Source organism: Aquarana catesbeiana, linkage group LG02 (genome assembly GCF_042186555.1).
Source record: "Aquarana catesbeiana isolate 2022-GZ linkage group LG02, ASM4218655v1, whole genome shotgun sequence".
In the NCBI taxonomy this organism is placed as follows: Eukaryota; Metazoa; Chordata; class Amphibia; order Anura; family Ranidae; genus Aquarana; species Aquarana catesbeiana.
Window position 1 is genome coordinate 420,339,098 of NC_133325.1, and position 22,710 is coordinate 420,361,807.

General features: G+C 43.3%; 1 protein-coding gene across 2 annotated transcripts in view; it reads right to left on the reverse strand.

Moving 5' to 3' along the window:
• MACO1 (macoilin 1) overlaps nucleotides 1–21,606 on the reverse strand; it is a 105,737-nt gene extending 84,131 nt beyond the window's left edge. For both annotated transcript variants that reach the window (XM_073615459.1, XM_073615458.1), the window contains exon 1: nucleotides 21,279–21,606. In XM_073615459.1, coding sequence (XP_073471560.1) covers nucleotides 21,279–21,358 — 80 coding nt within the window. In that variant the 5' untranslated portion in view covers nucleotides 21,359–21,606. The remainder of the gene's footprint in view (nucleotides 1–21,278) is intronic.
• Between the last annotated feature and the right edge of the window lie 1,104 nt (nucleotides 21,607–22,710).

Below are 22,710 nucleotides of genomic sequence, written 5' to 3' on the forward strand. Positions count from 1 at the left end.
GATTCTTTGGTAGGAGTACTTTTCCAGTCACTTCTCCAAAACAGTCGGCTGTAAACTTTTTTTCCCCCCAAAACAACATGTTCTACCTGCCCTGTGCAATGGTATTAGAGTGAGGCCCCAAACCTCTTCTGAGGTCCCCCGCTGGCGCTGTCTGCTTCTCTTCCAAGTGCTCCCAAAGCAAGCCGCTTGTTGTGGGTGCACTACCGAGCTAGACTGTGCATCCATAGACTTACACAGGGTGGTTCAGTCCCACCCTCCACTACTTCTTTATAGGATTTGATTGACAGCAGCGACCTGCTGCCATCAGAGTCCCTTGTAAATTCAGGAAGGGAGAAGAAAAGCTGCTGCAGATGGGGCAGCACTAGATCGAGAATAGACGCCGATAAGTGTTTAGGAGGGAGCTGCTACTTTAAAGTTTTTTTTTTTTGCAGAAAAAGCATTAAGGTTAAAAAAAAAAAAACTTTGGCTTTTAGAACCACTTTAAGGGATAGTGACTCAAAGTCATGAAGCAAGCAAGTTTGCAAGGAGGAAAAAAAAAAATTTGACAGGTTTAACCAAGTTCATTGCTATTGTTCAAGACAGCCATAAGGTTTTATGTGTTAAAAAAAAAAAAAAAAAAAAAAATGCATGCACAGGGAAATAAATATATAATCATCGGTATCAGCCTGTCTTATACCCAAATACATCATCAAGGCAAAAGTATCCATCATTTGTTATATCAAGTTATTCAGCAGTTCATCTGAAAAGACTTGTGTACTTGACTAGGTACAATCAAAATTTTCCACTCCTTGTCATCAGAAATAATGGCCTTGATTCAATAGATTTGTTCTTATTTAGAGCTAGCATTGTTCATACAAGTTAGGAAAGCAGATGAGAACATGAAACTGCTACAGGCCAATTCAAAAAGAAAAGATGGGAGTCATGCCAAAACAAAGCAGCAAGTCGTTTCGATCTTCTGTGCATTAAGTATATTACTAAACCATAAAGGTAAAAACCCAACTTCTAGAGAAATATTGATTAAATACATTTATATTAGAAGATGACCAGTCTTAGGGAAAAAAAAATAAAAAAACATCCAACAAAGCAGTCGTATAGGTGGCTACAAAACTTTGTAGCCCTGGATAAGTTAAATCCAACTATGCTTTCACATAGATCTTCAGGTTTTAAAGTTGGAGGTACTGAAAAATACACTTCCAGGAATGCATCTGTAGTGTTAATGGGCATCTGATAGAAACTGCAGAACTATTTGTAGCCGTATGATGCCTTGATAAATGAACTTGTGATTTGCCCATTTAGGCAAAGCAACAGGGTCAATTGAATCTCCTCTCAGAGCAGCACATATTCTGCTTTCCTTGCTACCCTGCAGTTCTGATGGGCTGCTAAACCAGAAAACCCACCTAGTGTACACCAATGTTCTTCAGGCTGTAGCTTACACAGGGCTATGAACTCTACTGATGTGATACTGTTGTGACCACTGATTAGCCCAGTGCTGTCACAAGGAGAGAGTCACATTTTTTATTTCCTTAAAGAGGTTTTAAACCTCCCTTTGTAAGTTGTACCTACAGGGAAGCCTAGAATAAGGCTTACCTATAGGTACTGTAAATATCACTTAAACGTGCACAGTTTGAGATATTTACTGTTAACTTCGCCAATGTCATCAGCACACGCGCTCTGAAGGAACGGCCGCCCGAGCCATTTCTTCACTATTGAGTGCCATGACTGGTGGCTCCTGTGCACATGCGTGGGAGTGACGTCACAGAGCCGCAGTCCAGGAAGGAAGACAGGCGAAGATGGATGTGGCCACCAGCGGGGCCAACACGGGCTTCATTTGCAGGCAAGTGTCACAATGCATACTAGCACATTATGCCTTTACTTTGCAGGGAATTAGAAAGGAACAAAAACCCACCAGGGTTTAATTCCTCTTTAGAGTAGAATTATAGACTAAACTTTTTTAGTCACCATAACTAGTAATCCTCTTTGGAAGATTTCCCCTCTATTACTTTTCTGAGGACAACCCAAAATTTGGGATTTTCTTTCACTTTCATTAATATTGCCAAACGGGATAAATAGAACAAATATAATAAAACGGGGGCACAGACAGCAATAAAAACTGTCAGGGATTCTAATCCCTCTCCACTCTATCCAAAGCTAAAAAAAAAGGTTGCCTTTAGTAATACTTTAAGCCATTTCATACTCTGAAAAATATAGTTTATGACCAATGTAAAAGCCTTTAAAATCATATATTTATGGTCAAAATGTTAATTTGTATACTAAATTCAACATTTTATTTCTGTTATTTATAGCCTACTCTTAATCTGAATGATCTTGAAATTTTTTAATCTTACTTTGTGACGATCCCCACACAATTATTTCCTTGAATTCTGTGACACTGCTGTGTCACATTTTTTTTAATAGAGCCTAGCCTTCAAATTTCAGAGGTGCTGAGAGGTGGAGTTTCAGGAGGATTAGTTAATTTAGAAATTGCTGCTTGCAGGCAGCAAGGTACCATGGGATATGTAGTCCTTAGTAACAAAGTAAATAGTGGAGGAGAAGCTGCAAAGCATGCAGGGAATCCAGAAAGCTGTGGGAAGAGATGACAGGCAGAACTCACAAAATGAAAGATCTTTCCAGCTTATATCAGACGGTCATAACTATTGCTTGCTTTGCTATTACAGTGATGGTTTTATAAAATAAGTGTATGCCGTGACTAAAGAATTCCTTTAATCACAGTATGCACATTGCTAGTTTGTTACCCTGTGAATTGGTGGTCCTAATCTTTATCAGACAAAAGTCATGTAGGAAGAGATAAACAGCTTGTGTTATCTGTAGATGAAACTGTGCAGCCTTGTCATGTGCACCAACTGCTCCAGCGGAGTAGTCTCAGGCAGGCTACGGCAGTGTCTTATTGTGCATAAGAGCAGCCTGTCTGGGTTTTACTTTTTTGTTCCATGCAAAGTAAAAGCATAATGTGCTAGTATGCATTGCATACATTATGTGACACCTGCAAATGAAGCCTGCACTGTCCCCCCGCTGGAGGTCGCATCCACGTTCGCCCTTCTTCCTTCCGGGACCGTGGACTCTGGCTCTGACTGGCCAGAGTCGCGTGATGTCACTCCCCTGCGCATGCATGCGGGAGCAGCCAGTCATGGCACACACTAGTGAAGAAACGGCATGGAGGACTGTTTCTTCACAGCGCATGCGCTGATGGCCTCATCGATGCAGTACAAAGTAAATATCTCCTAAACAGCGCACGTTTAGGAGATGTTTACTGTACCTATAGGTACAACTTGAAAATGGAGGTTTACAAACTCTAAGTCTTCTACAGAACTGTTTCTATTACAGTTAACGACTGTTTAAACATACATATTAAATTGATCATTAGCACCTGCTTGGTATAAATTGGTTAGTCCTACACCTGACTAATTCTACAATATCCCTGACTTTGTACAAAAGTGTGTAAGAATTGATGCTGGTTTGAAGCCAAATGGTAATCACACCAAATATTGATTTGATTTAGATTTTCCTTCTGTTTGCTCACCTTACATTTTGTAAAATTGATAAAACTAAACAAGTAAAATATATATTTTTGAAAGCATTCTTGGACCCCTTTCACACTGAGGCGTTTTAGCGCTAGAAATAGCGCCTGTAAAGTGCCTCCCATTCATTATAGTGTGACTTTTCACACTGGGACGGAGCACTTGCGGGACATTAGGAAAAGTCTTGCAAGCAGCATCTTTGGGGTGGTTTGGGAGTGCTGTAAACAGCACTATCCAGGGAGCCCACAATGTCCGCAGCCAAAGCCAATCTGTCCGTCAGCTCTCGGCTGCTGCCGCCATCCTCGGTGAGGGAATAAGGAAGTGAAGCCGTATGGCTTCACTTCCTGGTTCCCTACTGCGCATGTCGCGCAGCATGTCTTCACTGGTCCCTGCTGTGTTCTGGGACCTGTGTCTCCCAGAATACAGCAGGGGAGGACAGAATAGGCGCCGGAAGTGGCATAGGTCACCGTGAACACCGCGGTGATCTATGCCAGGAAGGGGGAGCAAATACCTGTATTAGACAGGTATCTGCTCCCTCCTCCCCCCTGAAAGGTGCCAAATGTGACACCGGAGGGGGGGAGGAACCCAAAAAGTTCAATTTTTGGGTGGAACTCCACTTTAAGGAAGAAAAGATTAGAAGTGTAAGCTCAGGCTGTGCTTTTGTATTGATGGTGGGTCAAAAAATGTCATTTGGATAATATGGGGGTGATGGCACCCAAGAGTAGGTGGTGTGTGTTGCAGCAGTTTTTTTTTTTTTTTTTTTTTTAACTCCCCACTGTGCTATTGTATTCTGACTCCCCAACTGTCAGAATATCTCCAAATCAGCTGCTGTTCAGCTGACAGTTTTTGACCCCGGCTCCCTTGATAAAAGTCTGTTTTCTATATAAAGAAAAAAATAAAAAATAAGTGCGCACAAACTTTTTGTTGAGCTGGTGGAGCCACACTGTTAGAATTTCTAATGTATGTCCATCCTAAATGCAATATATTTTGAACTTGTGAGCAGCAAAGGGGGATATTGCGTGTGAAATGCAAGGCATACACAGTAAATTCAGTACAAGTCTGGACAAATCCCAGAAGATGCTATACCAATCTCCCCCCTATCAGTGGATCGTCATCACACAGCTAAAACTTTTGGAACATGCTCTGGTAGAAATTAGTAACATAAAATGGAAGGCAACTATGATAGAAACAGATCAGCGTCAACATGGATTTACTCATTCCATCTGAAAGTTTTTTTTTTAAATCAAATGTAAAAAAAATAAAATGCTGAAAGGTATGCGCTCAATAAGAATTACTATTCTTGCATCCCAGCTATACAGAACCAAAATATATTTTGAGCTTACTGAGGTGTTCTCATAATTTTATTTTTTTGCAGTCCCATACAAATATATACATGCACACTCTAGAGGCCATCTATACAATCAAGCAATGCCATTACATTCTTGCTTAAAGTGGTGTTCCACCCAAAAGTGGAACTTCAGCTTTAAGGAATCCTGACATGCCACATTTGGCATGTCTTGGAAGGGGGGGGGGGGGGGGAGCGGGTACCTGGTTTTCACAGGTACTTAGCTCTCACTTCCGCTCTGGCTGCCTAGGCGGCTCCTCCCGCACGTCCCAGAAGATTGCCCGACCAGTGTGACTTGCGCATGCGCAGTGCGCACCCAGCTGTGAAGCCGCAAGCTGATGTTGACGGAGTAATGATGTCGACGGAGAGGAGCAAGGTTCGGACGGCCGCATCACTGGACCGTGGGAGAGGTTTTTAAGGCCCAACACCTTGCTTAAAGTGTTACTAAACCCAAAACCGTAAAATCATTCTGTATATGCAGTAAAGCATGCTTGTTATACTCACTGTGGAACCTAAGGGGTTAAACTGCATTGTGTAAAAAGGCTATTTGATCCTGTCTTCTCTGATCCCCCCCTTCGTCCAGAGTACCCAACCTCCTGATAGTACAGAGGCTAGGGGACAAAGTGCACATATTCAGTGGGAGACCAGATGTAGTGAATGCAGGCTTTAGTAACACTTTAAACCCAAACTTGCCCAGGCTTCCCCCCACTTTTTTCCCTGTTTCCTATTGGTGCCCCCATACAGCCTGAAATAATATAAAACAGCAGTAAGCAGTCTGTGGGGCACAGCACCAGTGATAGGGTGAGTATTGCTGTCTATTTTTTAAATATGCTTGTCAGTCACAATTTTACTGTTCCACCCAAACTGGAGTAGGGCTTTAAAGTTAAATTGGAATGTCAGGTTCACACTAGTCTTAAAAAGGTTCCCTCCTCCTCACACCTATGCCGACTAACCAGTGTAAGAAAGACCTGTATGCAGTACTTGCCTATTTTCAGCCTGCAACAGTCCAGTCATGTGACCTCTTGCACAGGCTCCAATGCAGACAGCAAGAGGAGAGCTCCTCTTGACAATGGCCAGTTATGTCTGGGTGCCGCGACTTCACCCATAGGCTTACAATGGGCCAGCCATTGTACGCGCTCCCTCCTCTCCCCGGCAGCTGCTGCTGCTGGTTGACACTGGGGAGCCAGATCATGTGACCAGACCAAAATGGGCTTGAAATGGTTTAAGAATACAGATCTTTATTACACAGGTTAGTTATAATAGGTGTTAGAGGTAGGGAACATTTTTAAAGACTAGTTAGGTAAAGCCCAAATATTCCAATTTGAAGCAACTTAACCACTTCAATACCAAGCACTTATACACCTTCCTGTCCAAGCCAATTTTCAGCTTTCTGTACTGTTTAAATGACAATTGCGCGGTCCTGCTACACTGTACCCAAACAGAATTTTTATCATTTTGTTGGTATTTGATCACCTCTGCGGTTTTTATTTTTTGCTTTTGTTATAAAATTTTGTAAATAAGCAAGTTTTCTCCTTCACTGATGGGCACTGGTAAGGTGGCACTGATAAGGCAACACCGTTGAGGTGACAGCACCAATGAGCGGGCACTGACAGGCACCAACAATGGCCACTGGTAGGCGGCACTGATATGCAGCACTAATGGGCACTCATAGGCTGCAAAATTGGGTACTTAAGGGTGGTACTGATATGCAGCACTAATATCCCTGGTGGCACTGGCAGTGGTAGGCATTGTGAGTGGGCACTGATTGGCAGCTGCCTTGGCACAGATCTGCATTTCCCTGGTGGTCTGGGTGGGCATACCTGGTGGCCCAGTGTGGATGGCCATCCTGGTGGTCCTGGGCAGGATCCGAGGGGGTGCTGCGCTGATAAACAATCAACACAGACCCCCCGTCAGAGCCACCGATCGGCTCTCCTCTACTCGCATCTGTCAGACCCAAGTGAGGAAAAGCCGATCAACGGCTCTTCCTGTTTACATCATGATCAGCCGTCGGAGGCTCTTTACCGAGATCAATGAAGCGGTGTGTCAGACTGACACCGCACCATGGATCGCCACGATGTGCGCCCCCATATATGATGCCAAGTCAGGATAACTGAACCACTGCCCGCCATTCTGCTATAGGCCGGGCGGGAAGTGGTTAAACAAAAAATGTAGCTCTTTATCCATTAAAAGTACAACTACCTACCCCCCCCCTCCCTTGGGGGTTCTCACACTGACTAGCTGCTTTGCCTCTCAGTTTTGGAGCACTTCTTTTGGCTCAGTGCTACAGGTCTAACAGGAGGGGGACAGAAGACTGAAGCTGCAGATATTCATGGCATCGGGACCCGCCTACCGATCCTGCTATAGCTGAACGACAGCTACAGTGTGGCTGGCTAGTTCTAGGAGGGAGTCTATTGAATGTCCTCCCATGCACCTGCTTCTCATGCGCCCCCTGGGGTGCGCATTCAAGTGTCCATGATCGCTGGGTCCGCTGGACCCAGTGCATTAAGGATTAGGGTAAAGGGACAATCACAGTGGCCCTTTACCACCTGGCCATGCTGTCCAATGACAGAGCAATCAATTTGTCAACAAACCAGCATCATGTCTAGTTCAACTCTCTCCTCACACCGATGCAGTGTTGCAGCATGTGAGGAGAGGAGGTAGACTGCAGCAGCGTGCGACGGCTGCATTTGCTGTGCCCTACAGTGCCACTAAAGTCCACATCAGTGCGTGCCCCCCCCTATCAGTGGATCGTCATCAGCACCCATCAGTTCTGTAACTTGTGGGGAAAAAAAGACATGTTTAAAAGACTCAATATGCCTCAAAATATGCATTGGGGCATGTGCTTTCCAAAATGGGGTCATTTTGTGGGTGTTTCTATTGTCCTGGTGCTCCAGGGCCTTCAAAAGTATAATAGGTAGTCAAGAAATCAGATGTGTAATTTATGTCCCTAGAACAGTGCTTCCTGCATGTCAGGTTCCTCTGGCTGTGAAAATGTCTCACATGTGGAGTAGCAGAATGTGTTTTGGGGTGTAATTTGTAGTATGCATATGCTGTGTAAAAAAACAGACAATTTTGTGAGAAAAAAAATTTGCAAAGAATTGTGAGAAAAAAATGCCTCTTACTAAATACCTTGGAATATCTACTTTCCAAAAATGGGTCATTTGGGGCTAGGTGTACTGTCCTGGCTTGTGTGCGTCTCAAGAAATGAGCTGGGCCGCCAGTAAATCATGTGTAATCAATTTTCAATGATTGGCTCCATAGTTTGTAGACTCTAACCTTCACAAAGTCCAAATATACACCGATTTTAGTTATTTTTACCAAAGATATGTAGCAGTATAACTTTTGGCCAACCTATGTGAAGAAAAATTACTAAATTCGCAAACTGTTATAATGGAAAGAAAAATGCATTTTGTTTCACAAAATTTGATTTTTTTTTTTTTTTATTTATAGCACAAAAAAAATCCCATTGGTGATTAAATATCACCAAAAGAAAGCTCTATTTGTGTGGAAAAAAGGGCACAAATGTCATCAGTACAGTGCTGCATGACTGAGTAATTGTCAAAGTGTGAGCACTGAAAGCTGAAAATTGCCTCGGCAGGAAGGGGGTATAAGTGCTCAGTGGTTAATAGTTTAGCCAAACATGGGGAGGCAGTTGAGAGGGTATTAAAACGTCACCACTAACCAATGACCTATAAAAATGTATTTCATCAGTTCTTAGCTACATGAACTAAGGCATAATGGGGTTTTGTAACCCTTCTTATAAGCTTTCTATTCTACAGAAGTCTTCTGATATCCAATCGGATTAGGCAAAAAAAAAAAAACTGTTGTGAAAGTAAATCAAAACGGTGTGAATTCAATATAAAAGCAGGACAGATCAAAGCCATTTTAAAAGGAAATCCTAATCGCCCTCTATCAAGAACTTTTATTCATAAGCTTTTTCCACCAGGGATCAATTATTTGACTAACTTGTTCAGCAAACCTACAATATAAAACCTAGGCATTTGTTAAATAAGACTGATCATAATATGAAATGATCAATGACCTTTTAGGCTTGATAAATGTCTTTTCAAAATAGGTCAAGTCAAATGTATTTTTTTTATGCACAAATCTAATAACGAATGAGCATTTTCTCAAGGGTCTAATAGCAGTTTCAACATTAATCAATTCATACAATACTACTAAGAAACTGGAAGCATTTTCTCCCTCAAAAAGCCAAAATCATTTAAAACATAAAGGCAAAACTTAAAAAAAAAAAAAAAAAAAAAAAAAGGTGGAGAGGGATTTAGAATGTTTGTCAGTGTATATTGCACTGTGCTCCCCGTTAAGGAGATTCACCCTCTATTTGTCTTGTTATTATCCATTATCATTGAAAGTGAAAGTAAAAGACAATCCCAAATTTTGGGTTGTCTCCAGAAAAGTAATAGGGGGGGAACACTAGTTCTGGTGACCTGGGGGTCCCCAAGGAATTCCCTTAATTTTTAGAAAATGTCTCACTTCCTGTTTGGCTATGGGACAGGAAGTGAAGGGAAATCTCTGCAATGGGATACAGATGGCGAAAAAAATCTGACGGGTTTATAACCCTCCCTTACTCCATCCATAAGGGGAAAAAAAAAAAAAAAAAAAAAAAAGTTTGGCCTATTCTACTTTAACCCAATTCTCATTTCTATTGTAGCAAAAAGTATCACTTGGAATCTGGTTGCAATGGAAAACCACTATTAAATAAAATACCACTTAGGTCTTAGATCAGTCTCTCGCCTAGGGTTCCACCGGAGGTTGCTAGGGGTTCCTTGAGCAATTTTAGCCCTCAGAGAAGTAACCACTGACACCAATCATCATTTTAGCCATCTAGAAGTCAAGCATTCTTCCCCCTGACCACCATGCCAATGTAATATAAGCTGTATATAAATCAATTGTTTTGCAGGGATTCCCTGAGATCTGAAAGGAGTTTCAAGCATTCCTCTATGTTGGCTGTCGTAGATGTACGTCTTAGACCCAAATGTCAATTTTTGTGAATATCTGGGATCTATTCAACTCTCTGATGAAGGACCCTTCTGAGACTCTGTTGTGCAAAACAGCCATGACTTTCCCATTCCTACTCCCAATGCAAAACAGAGGAATAAAGATAGTTGTTTTTATTTCTTTATTTCAAAAAGGAACAGACAGATAATTCTTCCTTGAACATAGATTAGTAGTTGTATGCAGTCCTTAATAAAGAAGCCAACGGCTCCTGGAGGGAACAAAAAAGACCACTCTTTTCTTCAGACACCTTTCACACTAGTGGACCCTCCATTCTCCTCTATGGAGCAGTGGGGGTGTGAGTATTTACACCTGCTTACATCCAATTCGAACTGCTAAAAACAGACGGATGTGGATCTCTTCCATCTAGTGCAGGGGTCTCCAAACCACGGCCCTCCCAGTTGTTTAGGAAATACAATTCCCATCATGCCTAGTCATCTCTGAATGTCAGTTATGCAATGCCTCATGGGACGTGTAGTTCCTCAATAGCACATGCGCAGTTCATTCAACATTCAGCATCCGTGCCAAGATGTGTAGAGCACCTGTACTAAAATGAGATCAATCTCTGGCATTGGCACTCGCTCATCTTTGCTGTGCAAGCAAAGGATTTGTCAATGAAGTCCGTAGAAGGGGTAAGATTGTGCAACCCACGAGTGTGCCAGCTTCAGCAATAGCAGGGGTAGAGCAGTTTATACTAGAAAAAAAAGGGGGTCTCAAATTCAGTTCTTTGGACCATTTAATTATTCAATTATTCACTGAGCTTAGAAAATGGGGTTCGGAGCTGTTTTTGCCAGACAGCACACTTTATGTTCGCTTTAACTGTACAAAGCCAACTGAGTATTACAGCTCAGAAAAAGGTCATTTTAACAACTCTAGAGAAACATCAAGAGGAGATTTAGAAACAAACTACAATATTTTGCTTTTAGAATGAAAACGTTTAGGACTCTTAATTATCATATAAAACACTGCATTTATCAAACCATTTAAATAACCACCTTCTGTTATGTCATATAGCCCCCAATCACATTTATTCCCAAATTATCATCTAATGAAGATTTTAAGTTAGTCACACGTGTTTCACTTGAAGTATGACCAAAGCTTTTATGGCTATACTTCTCCTGTGGGTCAGTGAGCCACTGAGAGCCTGAGTCAGCTGCTCCCGCAACCTCCACAGCCCAGCGCTCCATTGAGTGCTGGAGGGACTGGAGTGATTGATAGTCACCAGCTCTCTGCAGGCTGAAGACCAACAGCTGATCGATCAGTGGTGTTTGATTGCTCAGTTCACATTCTTATAGGCAGTGGGGGGACAGCTGCAGCCGGAATCGGTGCTGTAGCCATTTAGAAGTATGTTTTTTTGTGATTCCTGAACTTCTCTTTTAAAAACAGCTCCTTTTTTAAGCATCGTCTTTATGAAATAATTGCAGGTAATTATTAACTCTGAAAAGGGTCAACAGTGCCCCCATCATTTGACAATGCTTTCATCTTTGTTTCTCACCATAAGACCATTACCACCATTGTTCAGGTATCATGTAGGGTCAGCATCTGCATCCTGGAAGGATATAGTCCCGCAGATGACATTTAGGTAAATCCTGGTGTCGTCATCATAGTGTTTGTGTTTTGATCAGCCTACTATGCCAGCTTACAAGGTAAAGACGGCAGCAATTTTACAAAGTACAACCTAATTGATGGATAACTGTGGTAGCAATGACTAAAGCAATCTTTTTATGCTGTTTGCAGCAGAACAACGACATTCTTCTAGGACACACTTCTCAGACCTAGGCTCAATCACTTGACAGGAGCGCCAAGACAGCTTTTTAATAAAAAAGTAATTTTTTCTTCTTTTACCCAATACTGCTGTTGAATATTGTGACAGGTCAGTCATAAAGTTACTGAAAGGGCCCCTTTAATATGTTCCTATAAACTATGTAGTATAAGGGCCTTGTTCAAAAAGCCATATTTATATCTAGTTAGATAGTTCCTTGCTGTACATAGCATATGGTAAATCTTGTTGCTCTAACAGTTTAAAAATGGTTAAGAGACAACTGTCTTTATGGCCAGCATTAATGTCATTAGTGACTGCTGGATATGGGTCACTTTGTTTATACAGGTAACATTAGGTTGCTAGTCGATCAACTGCCTGGCCTCAGACAAGGCCTCTCAGCCTGAGAATACTTAGCACTGTCAAAGGGTCTTGTAATTAAAAGAAGCAGGGCAGCAACTTGTCAGACTTCAACAAACTAAAACAAAAGAAGCAAATTAAAACTTTTATAAAAAAAAACAATGCAAATGTCACGCGGCAAATCGCATTGCACGAAGCATGTTGCCCAAAAGAAGCTCCTGATTTGCTGCGAATGCCTCGTGGTAAATTGTTCAACGATTGTGGCAAAACCTCACCGCGTTTTAGCTGCCATTAAAAATAATGGCACCTGATCCTGCGTTTTGCCATTGCAGTGCATTTTGAGATCGTGGACAGAATCGCAGCAATACTGCCCCAATCCCAAACCACCCAGGTGTGAGAGCGTTAGGCCTCATGTACACTGCTGCTCCTGAACGCCAGTTTAGGAACTTTGGGCATTTTTTCCACCAAAGCCCCGGAACTCAAAAAATACACAGGCTTTTACCAGAGTTTAGGAGAAGTTAAATGTTCCTATCCTGAAAGCAGAAGAATCTTGTTCAGGACAGGAACGTTTAGGCCAAAAATGCATGTAAACATGCCTAAGCGCTAACCATGTTTAGTGCTTGGGCATTTATTCATTTCAATGGCAAGTACTCTGGTCAATGCAATTCATGAACTCCAAGTGCTAAACTTTTTTGCCACGCTTGGAGTTTCTGCTGCCAGGAGAGTTTGGGCTCGTTCACACCACACATGTATAAAAACTGATGGGAAAACCATGCAGATTTCACTTGCAGACACATCAGTTTACATCAGTTTCCTTCAGTTTTCATGCACATTGACATCAGTTTCCATGAAACTGAAACAAGTTATGTGCCCTATTCACACCAATGCTAATGTTATGTTTTTTTTCTGTGCAGAAAACCGCATATATGTTGCAGATTCCTGTGCAGAAAACCGCATACATGTTGCTGATTCCTGTGCAGAAAAAAATCTGCATGGTGTGGTGTGAACAGGGCACATAGAGAACCATTTTTTTTTTTTTTTTTTTGGGGGTTTACTACCACTTTAAGGGTCTATGCACACTGGGCAGCAGAAAAAAGCAGTATAAAAACACTCCTTTGGAGCATACTGTACACGCGTTTAGGCGCATTTGCGTTTAAAAGTGGTTGTAACCAAACTACTAAAAAATGTACACTTGACGTGCCTAACCGTCCCACGTAGCCGCATCAAGCGTTTTTTCCTGCCCAAAAGCTCCTCTCGAAAATGCACTTGTGATTTTTTTTTAGCTTGTAAACACTCCTCTACAAATATGACTTTAAACCCCCAAATGTTCATGGACACATAGGCCAACAGAGTTGCTTCTACAGGCAGAAAGAACAAAAAAAACAAACACACACACACCATGTGCCTGTATAAGTAGTGTTTTTTAATGCCCAGTGTGCAGGTAGCCTAAAGACATTTTTCACTTTGCCCATCAGGGACAAAGTGTTGGCATCCCCAGATAGCACATATTGGAAAAGGGTGTAGGAGCTGTTGCTCCACTGCTCTAGGGCTTCTGGGTACAGGGGAGCATGTGATCTCCCCAATATGACAGTGCTTGAACCTGAGCGATCACCAAAGCTCTGGACCCAAATCTGGCGCTTCTGAACTGTGAAGGAGAACAGTGAAGGATAACATTCTCATAGGATTTGGGATCCTCATCGTTCCCACGATATTGCGAGAAGGTGCTTTTTTACATGGGCAGCATTTTCATGCATGGTTCGCTTTAAAACAAAATATGCACTTTTGCAAAAGTCCAAATAAGGACTGGTTTCCCTTAAAGCCATTCAGGCAGATATAAAGGACAGAAATGAATGCAGCTCTGCAAATACATTTTTCAATATATGTTTTAATGCAAACAGTGAGAGGAGCCCCCTGCGCAGCAAAAGCTGGGGGGAGGAAGAAGCAGCAAAAAGAGCAATCAGTTATAATTCAATGCCAAGTGAAGAGAGAAAGTGACAGAAAGATGAGCCTAGTCTGCTGCTTCTCCTTTCACTGTCCAGTCACAGGCTAGGGATGAGACCTGTTACTGAACTGCAATAGAGAAACATCAATCTCCTGCCTGATCACACAGGACTGGGCTGTGTCAGAGGAGTGTAAAATCTCAGGACTGGATGGACAAAAACTTAAATCTTTTGAAAGGTAAAAAAGTCTCATTTGTTTTGCATCTATGCATTCAGTGGTTTTCCTGGCATCCAGCTTTAAAGAACAACTCTGAGCATTGCACAAAAACTTAGCTTTGTAGTGGGGACCCCCACACTGCAAGGATTAAATGCAATTATTTCTAGGGGACAAGGAAGAAGCTCAGTACAAACCCCATCAATTGCTCCAGCAAGCTCCTTCTCTTCCTTCTGGGCGAGGAGTCCCCGGAAGCCTCCTCCAGGACCACTCTGGCCAGCAGTCACACAATTAAGTCATCAAGTACAAACAATGCAGAACCAATAGTCCTGCATTGTATGAGAGGATGGCGAGGGACTGCCCACAACGTCAGGTAGAAAAAGGAGAGCATCAAAGCCTGCTAGACTGAGGGATAAGGTATTACAAATTATTCCTCTACCTCCTAAACTTAAACATTTAAAGCTGAACTCCATCCTGGACCACTGTAAGTATGCATATCTCATAACTGAGTGAATGCTGTGGTAGTTTGTGCTATTACTGTGATTGCAGGTGGTACCCTGGAAAGTCACTGCTTAATAACTGCAGGAGGTCACTTGCTCAGCACCATTGCCATACACACAACACCTTGTATATTTTAACTAATGCAATATTTTTCTGAATGGACAAGGTGGAGAAGGGTAATGATTTCACAATCGTCACCTTGTTCAATCCGAGAATGCCTTGTAGTCACTGAAAAATACTACAAAGCTTTCTCTGAATGGCAGCAGTACAGAGCCAGTAACCCACCCCTGGGGTCAGTATGCAAGAGGACAGCAGCTCAGCACAGGACCTTGGAGACCACTGCCATCACTGTAGTAACACTGCCTGTTAGTGATCTGCATTTTCCACTGCGATTGCTCAGGTATGAGATAGCGATGCATACTTACAATGGTCTAAGCTGAACTAAAGTAACTATGTAACAACAATTATACCTATAGTTCAGCTTTAACCCTTGCAGTGGAGGGGGAAGGGAGCCACTGCCAGGGTAATTTTTTGTAATCCCAGAGTTAGGCTTCAAGATAGGTTGTGGTGTGAATTCCAACACAAGGTTCTGAGGTCCTGACAGACAAAAAAAAAAAAAAAAAAAAAGAAAAATATTTATTAGAAATATACACTTCCTGCCAAGACAGTCATACTACCTATGGACAGATAAAAACACTTTCTGTAGTCTAAGGTCTAAAACTAGCTTTAAAATAACAGATGCAGACCAATACAAAGATTTGACAACTGAAAGCTGGAAAAAAAAATAAAAATTATGGTTTACCAGTTAAAGTTGACACTAAATGATATTGTCATATTCCAAAAATAATCCATACACATGAACTATTCAATGACTCTAATCTTTTTTTCATCAAATAATTTTTTATTGTGTTTTTCTGCCTCTTTGAAATATCCTCAATGAGCTCCAGAACATCTTTTCCGATTACTTGTTTGGAACAAGCAGTACACCACTTTACGCACATTACAAATCCCATAGTCCATCTTAGAACTGAGCAAGAGAGGGTGGCTACATTCCTACATAGAGAGAGTAGAGGTCGACAGATATAGCGGCAGATATTTGGCGTTTTTTAATTAATCGGCATCAGCCGTTTGTGCTGATAAAAAAGGCCGATTTAAAACTTGCAAATGATTTCTGTAATAGAAGTCAATGCAAGTTGCCTGAAGTCTTCCCATGTCTCTCCTATCTGGGCAGCACTGCCAAGTCTGAGAAAAGAAGCAAAAGATACAATGTTTATACTTATCAATGGACTGAACTCTGTGTGTAGGAGCTCTCAGTTTAACCATTTAAAGACTAAGGCCCCTTTCACACGATCGGACCGTTCAGGTCCACCTGTCAGTTTTGACGGCGGACCTGAATGGGCGATCCATGTTAGCCTATGGAGCGTCGGATGTCAGCGGAGACATGTCCGCTGACATCCGACCCCGTCCGATCCGCTAAAAGCAGACGGATGGCTCTACGTCCAGATCCGTCGCTGGCGGATCGGGTGAGATCTGACGAAAACGGACACGCTGTCCGTTTTCGTCCGATCCCTCCATAGGCAGCAGCGGCGCCTGACAAGCCCCTCCCCGCTCAGTGAGCAGAGAGGGACCTGTCATCCGCCGGCTCAGCGGAGATCAACGGACAGATCTCCCGCTGAGCCGGCGGACCGAGGCGGGCTCCGTAGAAACGGAGTCCGCCTCATGTGAAAGGGGCCTAAACCTTTTCTGACACTTATTGCTTACAAGTAAAAATCCTGTATTTTCTGCTAAAAAAAAAAAATTACTTAGAACCCCCAAACATATTTTTTTTAGCAGAGACCCTAGGGAATAAAATAGTGGTTGTTGCAATATTTTATGTCACATGGCATTCGCGCAGTGGCCTTTCAAACCCAATTTTCTGGGGAAAAAATACACTAATGTATTAAAAAAAAAAAAAAAAAACAAACAGTAAAGTTAGCCCATTTTTTTTCTTCCAAAAGTTTTGATTACCTGTTTGTGTATTTAATATTTAAGATATTGTTTTTTATCTAAATTATACATACAAGTGAACTGATTGGAGGTTTGTTTAATAAATGTAAGAAATTTTCTGTATCACTTAAAGGGGTTGTAAAGGTAAAAATTTTTTCACCTTAATGCATTCTATGCATTAAGGTGAAAAAACTTCTGACAGAACCGCCGCCCCCAGGCCCCCCGTTTTACTTACCTGACGCCTCGAAAGTCAGCTTCGCGTTCCCGACATCTGTTCCTCCGCTCACCCTGGCCGCTGATTGGCTGCAGTGGATGGATTGAAAGCAGCGCAGCCATTGGCTCGCGCTGCTGTCAATCACATCCGATGACGCGGCGCGCCGGGGGGCGGGGCCGAGTGATACAGCGAGCGGCTATAGCCGCCGGCTGTATCACGGGAGCGCGCCCGCAAGCACTCACCACCGTGCGAGGGAGCTCGCATTAAGGTGGTGAATGCTTGCGGGGAGGAGCTGAAACAGCCGCCGAGGGACCCCAGAAGACGAGGTTCGGGGCCACTCTGTGCAGAACGAGCTGCACAGTGAAGGTAAGTATAACATGTTTGTTATTTTAAAAAAAAAAAAAAAAAAAACACCTTTACAAACGCTTTAAGGCTGCTTTCACACTGGAGCGGGAAGGCGTTGACGGTAAAACACTGCTAGTTTTAGCAGTGCTTTACCGTCATTTTAGTGGAGCTATTCGGCTGCTAGCGGGCGCTTATAACCCAGCTAGCGGCCGATGAAGGGTTAAATGTGCCCGTGTAGCGCTGCTGCCGAATCACTTTGCAGGCACTTCGGCAGCGGTGCCCATTCATTTCAATGGGCAGGAGTGGTGGAGGAGATGCTGCTTGCAGGACTTTTTTAACATCCTGCCAGCGCATCGCCTCAGTGTGAAAGCACTCGGGCTTTCACACTGAGACTGCAGGGGAGACGTTTTGCAGGCACTATTTTAAGCCCAAAAGCACCTGAAAAACGCCCCAGTGTGAACGGGGTCTGTTAGATTTTAGGAAAAAAAAAAAAAATCGGCCTAACATATCGGCCGCCGCGATTTCTAAATATCGGCATCGGCCAGAGAAAAACCCATATCGGTCGACCTCCAATAGAGAAGATCATGGAGAACGAATGTAGCCCCCCCTCTAACAGGAAGTCAGATCACAGCAGCAAAAAAAAAAAAAAAAAAAGAAAAAAAAAAAAGGAGATCTGGAGGAGGCTGAGAGCTATAATAGAAGGTATTATTTTGCGTTAGTGGTTCTAAACTAAAGAGTTTTTACCTTAATGCATTCTCTAAATTAAAGTATAAAAACCCCAGGTGGTGTTCTAGCCCCTCCCATCCCTAAACACTTACCCAACTCCTCTCACCGATCCAGCGCTGTCCCAGCTGCAGCACGTCTCATCTCTTCCTGCTCTCACAGGAGAAACTGAACTGTGTAGAATGAGAGGGGGCTGGGCTTACAGGCATGTGTGTCTATGGACACACACAGCTCTAATTAGAAATGTGCCTGCACCCGTGCCCCCATAGCACACGACTTGCTAAGGGGGCAATAAGAAGGGTGTGGGGGCCGCTCTGCGCAATATTGCTACACAAAGCAGATAAGTACGGCATCTTTTTTATTTTAGTAAATAAAAAAATATCCTTTAGTATCATCACTTTAAGAATACATACTTTAGGAGAATATATTTTTTAAACCAGAGTTTAGTGTCACATTATAGAACTGTACAACTAAAGGTAAAAATTATTTTTTGGCTTTGAAAAGAGTGGAGAGGGATTAAAACATGTTAGGTTTTTATTGATGTCTGTGCCTCTATTAGGTTTTTGTTTACTGCTATTACTAAGAAAGAAAACCCCGCATTTTGGATTTTCCCCAGAACATGAATAATGAGGGAATCTTCCAAAAGGGACACTAGTTCTGCTTTGGCTAGTGGATGGAGGTGAATGGAAATCTCCCCAATGAGACAGATGGGAAAAAATAAAAAACAAACTGTCAGGGGGTTATAATCCTCCCTCACTCTATACAAAATGAACAAAAATGATGCATCTTTAGTTCTACTTACAGTGGTTCTAAAGCCAAGGCTTCTTTTTCTCTTCTAAGGATATGGAAACTCAACATTTCATACCTCTGATATGTGCCTGCATTACCATATACTTGTATGAAAAAGTATCCTGGTGTCTTTGTGTTGCTTCCTTTGTGGGAAATGCCTGGTGTTCCGGTCTATCACTCTGCTTCTCTATCAAAAACTGACCACACAAGGCATGAGAGCACAGCGTGGTCAGTTTTATAGCTGTGCTAAGAACTCCACCTGCACAGCCATTCGCTGGGATGCTTTATTATATCTATACACAATGGCTTTGCCTTTTATTTCTAAATTGAATTGGTTGTTTTACAAGGGGACATTTACAACCATTTTAAAACTTTCCCTGCATTAGCCCTGGTTCACATTGATGAGATTTGGCATGCGATTTGACATGTCAAATTGCACGCCAAAACAGTGGCAATTGCTGGCATTCCCAAAAGTAATTTCTATACTATGTCTGGTGATTTCAGAGTGTGATTACCATTGACATCTGCAAAGAAACCCGTACATGTCTCTAAAATTGCCCCGGAAATCGGTACTGAAATGCGGAAATAAAACTGTGCGAGTGTTTTATTCCCGCAGCTCAGTGTGATCCAGGGCTCCAAGCGGAACTTTAGACAGAAAATTAAATCCTGCTAGAAGACTTCTTGCTGGCCACTTTTGCAGGTATAGCTAAGTAAAACTTTAAAAAGTAACGGCACCATCTGCCTGGAGTTTGCATGTTCTCCCTGTGCCTGCGTGGGTTTCCTCACACACTCTAAAGACATGCTGGTAGGGTAATCAGATCCTGTCTAAATTGGACGAGAGATAATTAATATATATATATATATATATATATATATATATATATATATATATATATATATATATATATATATATATATATATATGTAAAATGTATGAGAGTTAGGGACCCTTAGATTGTAAGCTCCTTGAAGCTAGAGACTGATGTGAATGTACAACGTATATGTAAAGCGCTGCGTAAATTGATAGCGCTATATAAGTACCAATAATAATTTTAAAAAAGTGTCTCTACTGTTAACATCCAGTAATACACTGTCTCACCCTGCTCTGCACATGCTCATTTGCTCTCCATTTTTAGGCACATTTTCTGGCCATTGGAGGAGCGTACATTGAGTTCCCAAAATAGCTAGAGAACTGACCACAGTGTGTTCTCCTGCTTAGTGTGGTCAGTTTCTAATCGGAAAGCAGAGGGACTGGCAGGAACACCAGGGATTTCACACAAAGGAAGCAATACAAAGATAACAGGAGACTCATACACGTACATGGTACAGCAGGCACACATCAGGAATATGACGTGTTGGGGCAACAAAAGCTTTAGGCTATGTTTCCACTATTGAGTCGCCAAAGTCACGCGATTTACACTGCGACTTTGCTATGCGATGTCATGTGACCAATGAAAACCATGTAAGAACAAGTCGCACCGAAGTTGGAACAAAGTAGTGCAAAAACGTTTTTTTGGAGTCACTGCGACTTGAGTCACACCAATTAGAATGGGGACCATTAAAATACATGGGTTTTACTTGTGCAACTTGACACATGTGAAGTCGCATGACAACTCGCAGTAGTGGAAACAGAGCCTTAAGATAAAAAAAAAATATCCTAGTGTTTGTATCACCCCCCTCACTTCTCTAAATCGGGGGTCTCAAACTGGCTGCCCCCCAGCTGTTGCAGAACTACATCATGCCTCTGCCTTTAGAAGTCATGCTTGAAACTGTCAGCCTTGCAATGCCTCATGGGACTTGTAGTTTCTCAACAGCCGGAGGGCCGCCAGTTTGAGACCCCTGCTCTAAATACTTACCCGAGTCCTCCCTTTATTTAGCACTGTGTCCGTCTGTAGCGGCTCTCTCTCTGCATTCACATTAAACAGAGGCACTGTCACCTGCTACTGTCAATCAAATCCTGTAGTGGGGGGCTGGCTGCTGCGCTGTGTGCGTCTATAGGTGCACACAGCCCGCCCCATAGGAAGTAGCTTGCTATAGTGGCTAGGGGAGAAAGAGGAGGATGAGTAGGGGGGGACCCCAAAAGGAGAAAGCGCAGGGCTGCTCTGTGCAAAACCATTACACAGAGCAGGCAAGTATACTATGTTATGCGAAAAAAAATCCTCTATAACTGCGTTAAGACTATAAGAGGGGGTGGAGAAAAGGAAGCGCCACGTTAAGACTATAGAATAAAGTAACAAGAACAAGCAGTATTTTGTCTCCATGACAACTTGCAGGGTATTTTGGAGCTACTATGAGGATCCTGATAGAAGGAGTAATGGAGTGAGCTCCATAGAGCTGTCAGTGACCATGTGTGGGTATGGAGCTGTCAGTGACAGAGGCCTTGTACACACAACATAGCAGACAAAGGTTGTGTAGAACATGTGTACAGAGGAGGCCCAGCTCCCAGCACTGACACACAGGCCTTGCCGCCAGCACATAGGAAAGGCCGAGGCTTCCCTTTAGGCCTGCTCCTCCCCCTGTACTCCGCGGCCACTCGCCTCTCTCACTCACCTCCCGTAGATGCCATCCGTAATTCGGTTCCGTTTTAACGGGCGCCGGAGTTTACTGCAGTCCGCATTCCGCCGCTTCATTCTCCCGGTGTCCTCCTCCTCCCGCCGTCGCCGCCACCCGAGGCCTTCCCCGTCCACCGAGACAGCGCTCACACCCGCTCCAGGGATCACCAGGGGCGGTCCGCCCGGAAAGCCACCGACACACACATGGAATGAACGGCCAAACGGCGAGTTTACACGATTTGAAACAAAGAAATAAAGATGGAGGCCCCTCCTCCTCCTCCCCTCAGCAACGGTGCAGCCAGGGGAGGACCGAACGCGCTTCCGCCCACATTGTGACCGACGGTGTGGGGGGCCAATCCGGGGTCGGCTCACGTTGTGTGACAACGAGGCCAGCCAACCCACTTCAAGGGCAAGCTGCCAATAATGACGCAGGGAGTTCTCCCTGAGCTTTGGTGGCCTTAGAAAGAAAAGCCGAAAGAATGGGAGGAGAAAGCCTGCGAGCGACACGGCTGACGGCCAATAAAAAAAGCAGCGTCGGTGCAGGGGGCGGAGACGCTGGGTCGCAAGTGTGGTGCGCGGGAACTCAGGTAGTGAGAGGCGAGGGGGTGGGATGTGTCAAACCTTGGAACCAACCACAGACAGTTCTGGGGAAAGGGTGACAGCCGGTTGACCAATGAAGAGAGCGATAGGGAGGGGCCGTCGCTTACCCTGGAGGCAGAGCGCTGGGCGGGTTTGTTTTGGGTTCCACGTCCGCAAGATGAAGGGCTGGACCGAAGATCCCGCCCACTGCTAGACCTGGATTGTGCTGGGGGTGTGATTGTCATAGGAGGGGTGACGGCAACTGCACGGGGGGCATGTCACATGCAATGGAAAGTGAATGCTTAGCACTCATTGGAGGCAGCGTATGATCGACAAGAGAAACAATGCATTACACAAATAAGCCAGACACTATCAGATGTAATCACAGCAACTGTCTCCAATGTTTACCACGTGTCTGCTATTTATTCCTATGTATTGTAAACGATAGGCTGTCTATGTGCCTACATTTATGTTATTCTGTCTACTGTAAGCATGTCATGTGCAGCATAAAATACCTTAAACGGTTTAGAACAACCCAATGTTTCCATTCCAAATGTTTTCCACATTTACATGGTTTAACCACTTAACCTCCAGAAGATTTACCCCCCTTCATGACCAGGGCATTTTTTATGATGTAGCACTGCATTATTTTAACTGACAATTACACACACACACACACACACACACCCTTTCGTTTGGTGGTATTTTATCACCACTGGGTTTTTTCTTTTTTGCAATATAAACAGCGGTGACCCGTTCATTAGGCCACCCCCCTTATCCATGCATCCGGCCCCTAATCTACACGCGGGGCACCAGACGCATGGATTCAAATCGGGGTTTTTTTGAGGCAC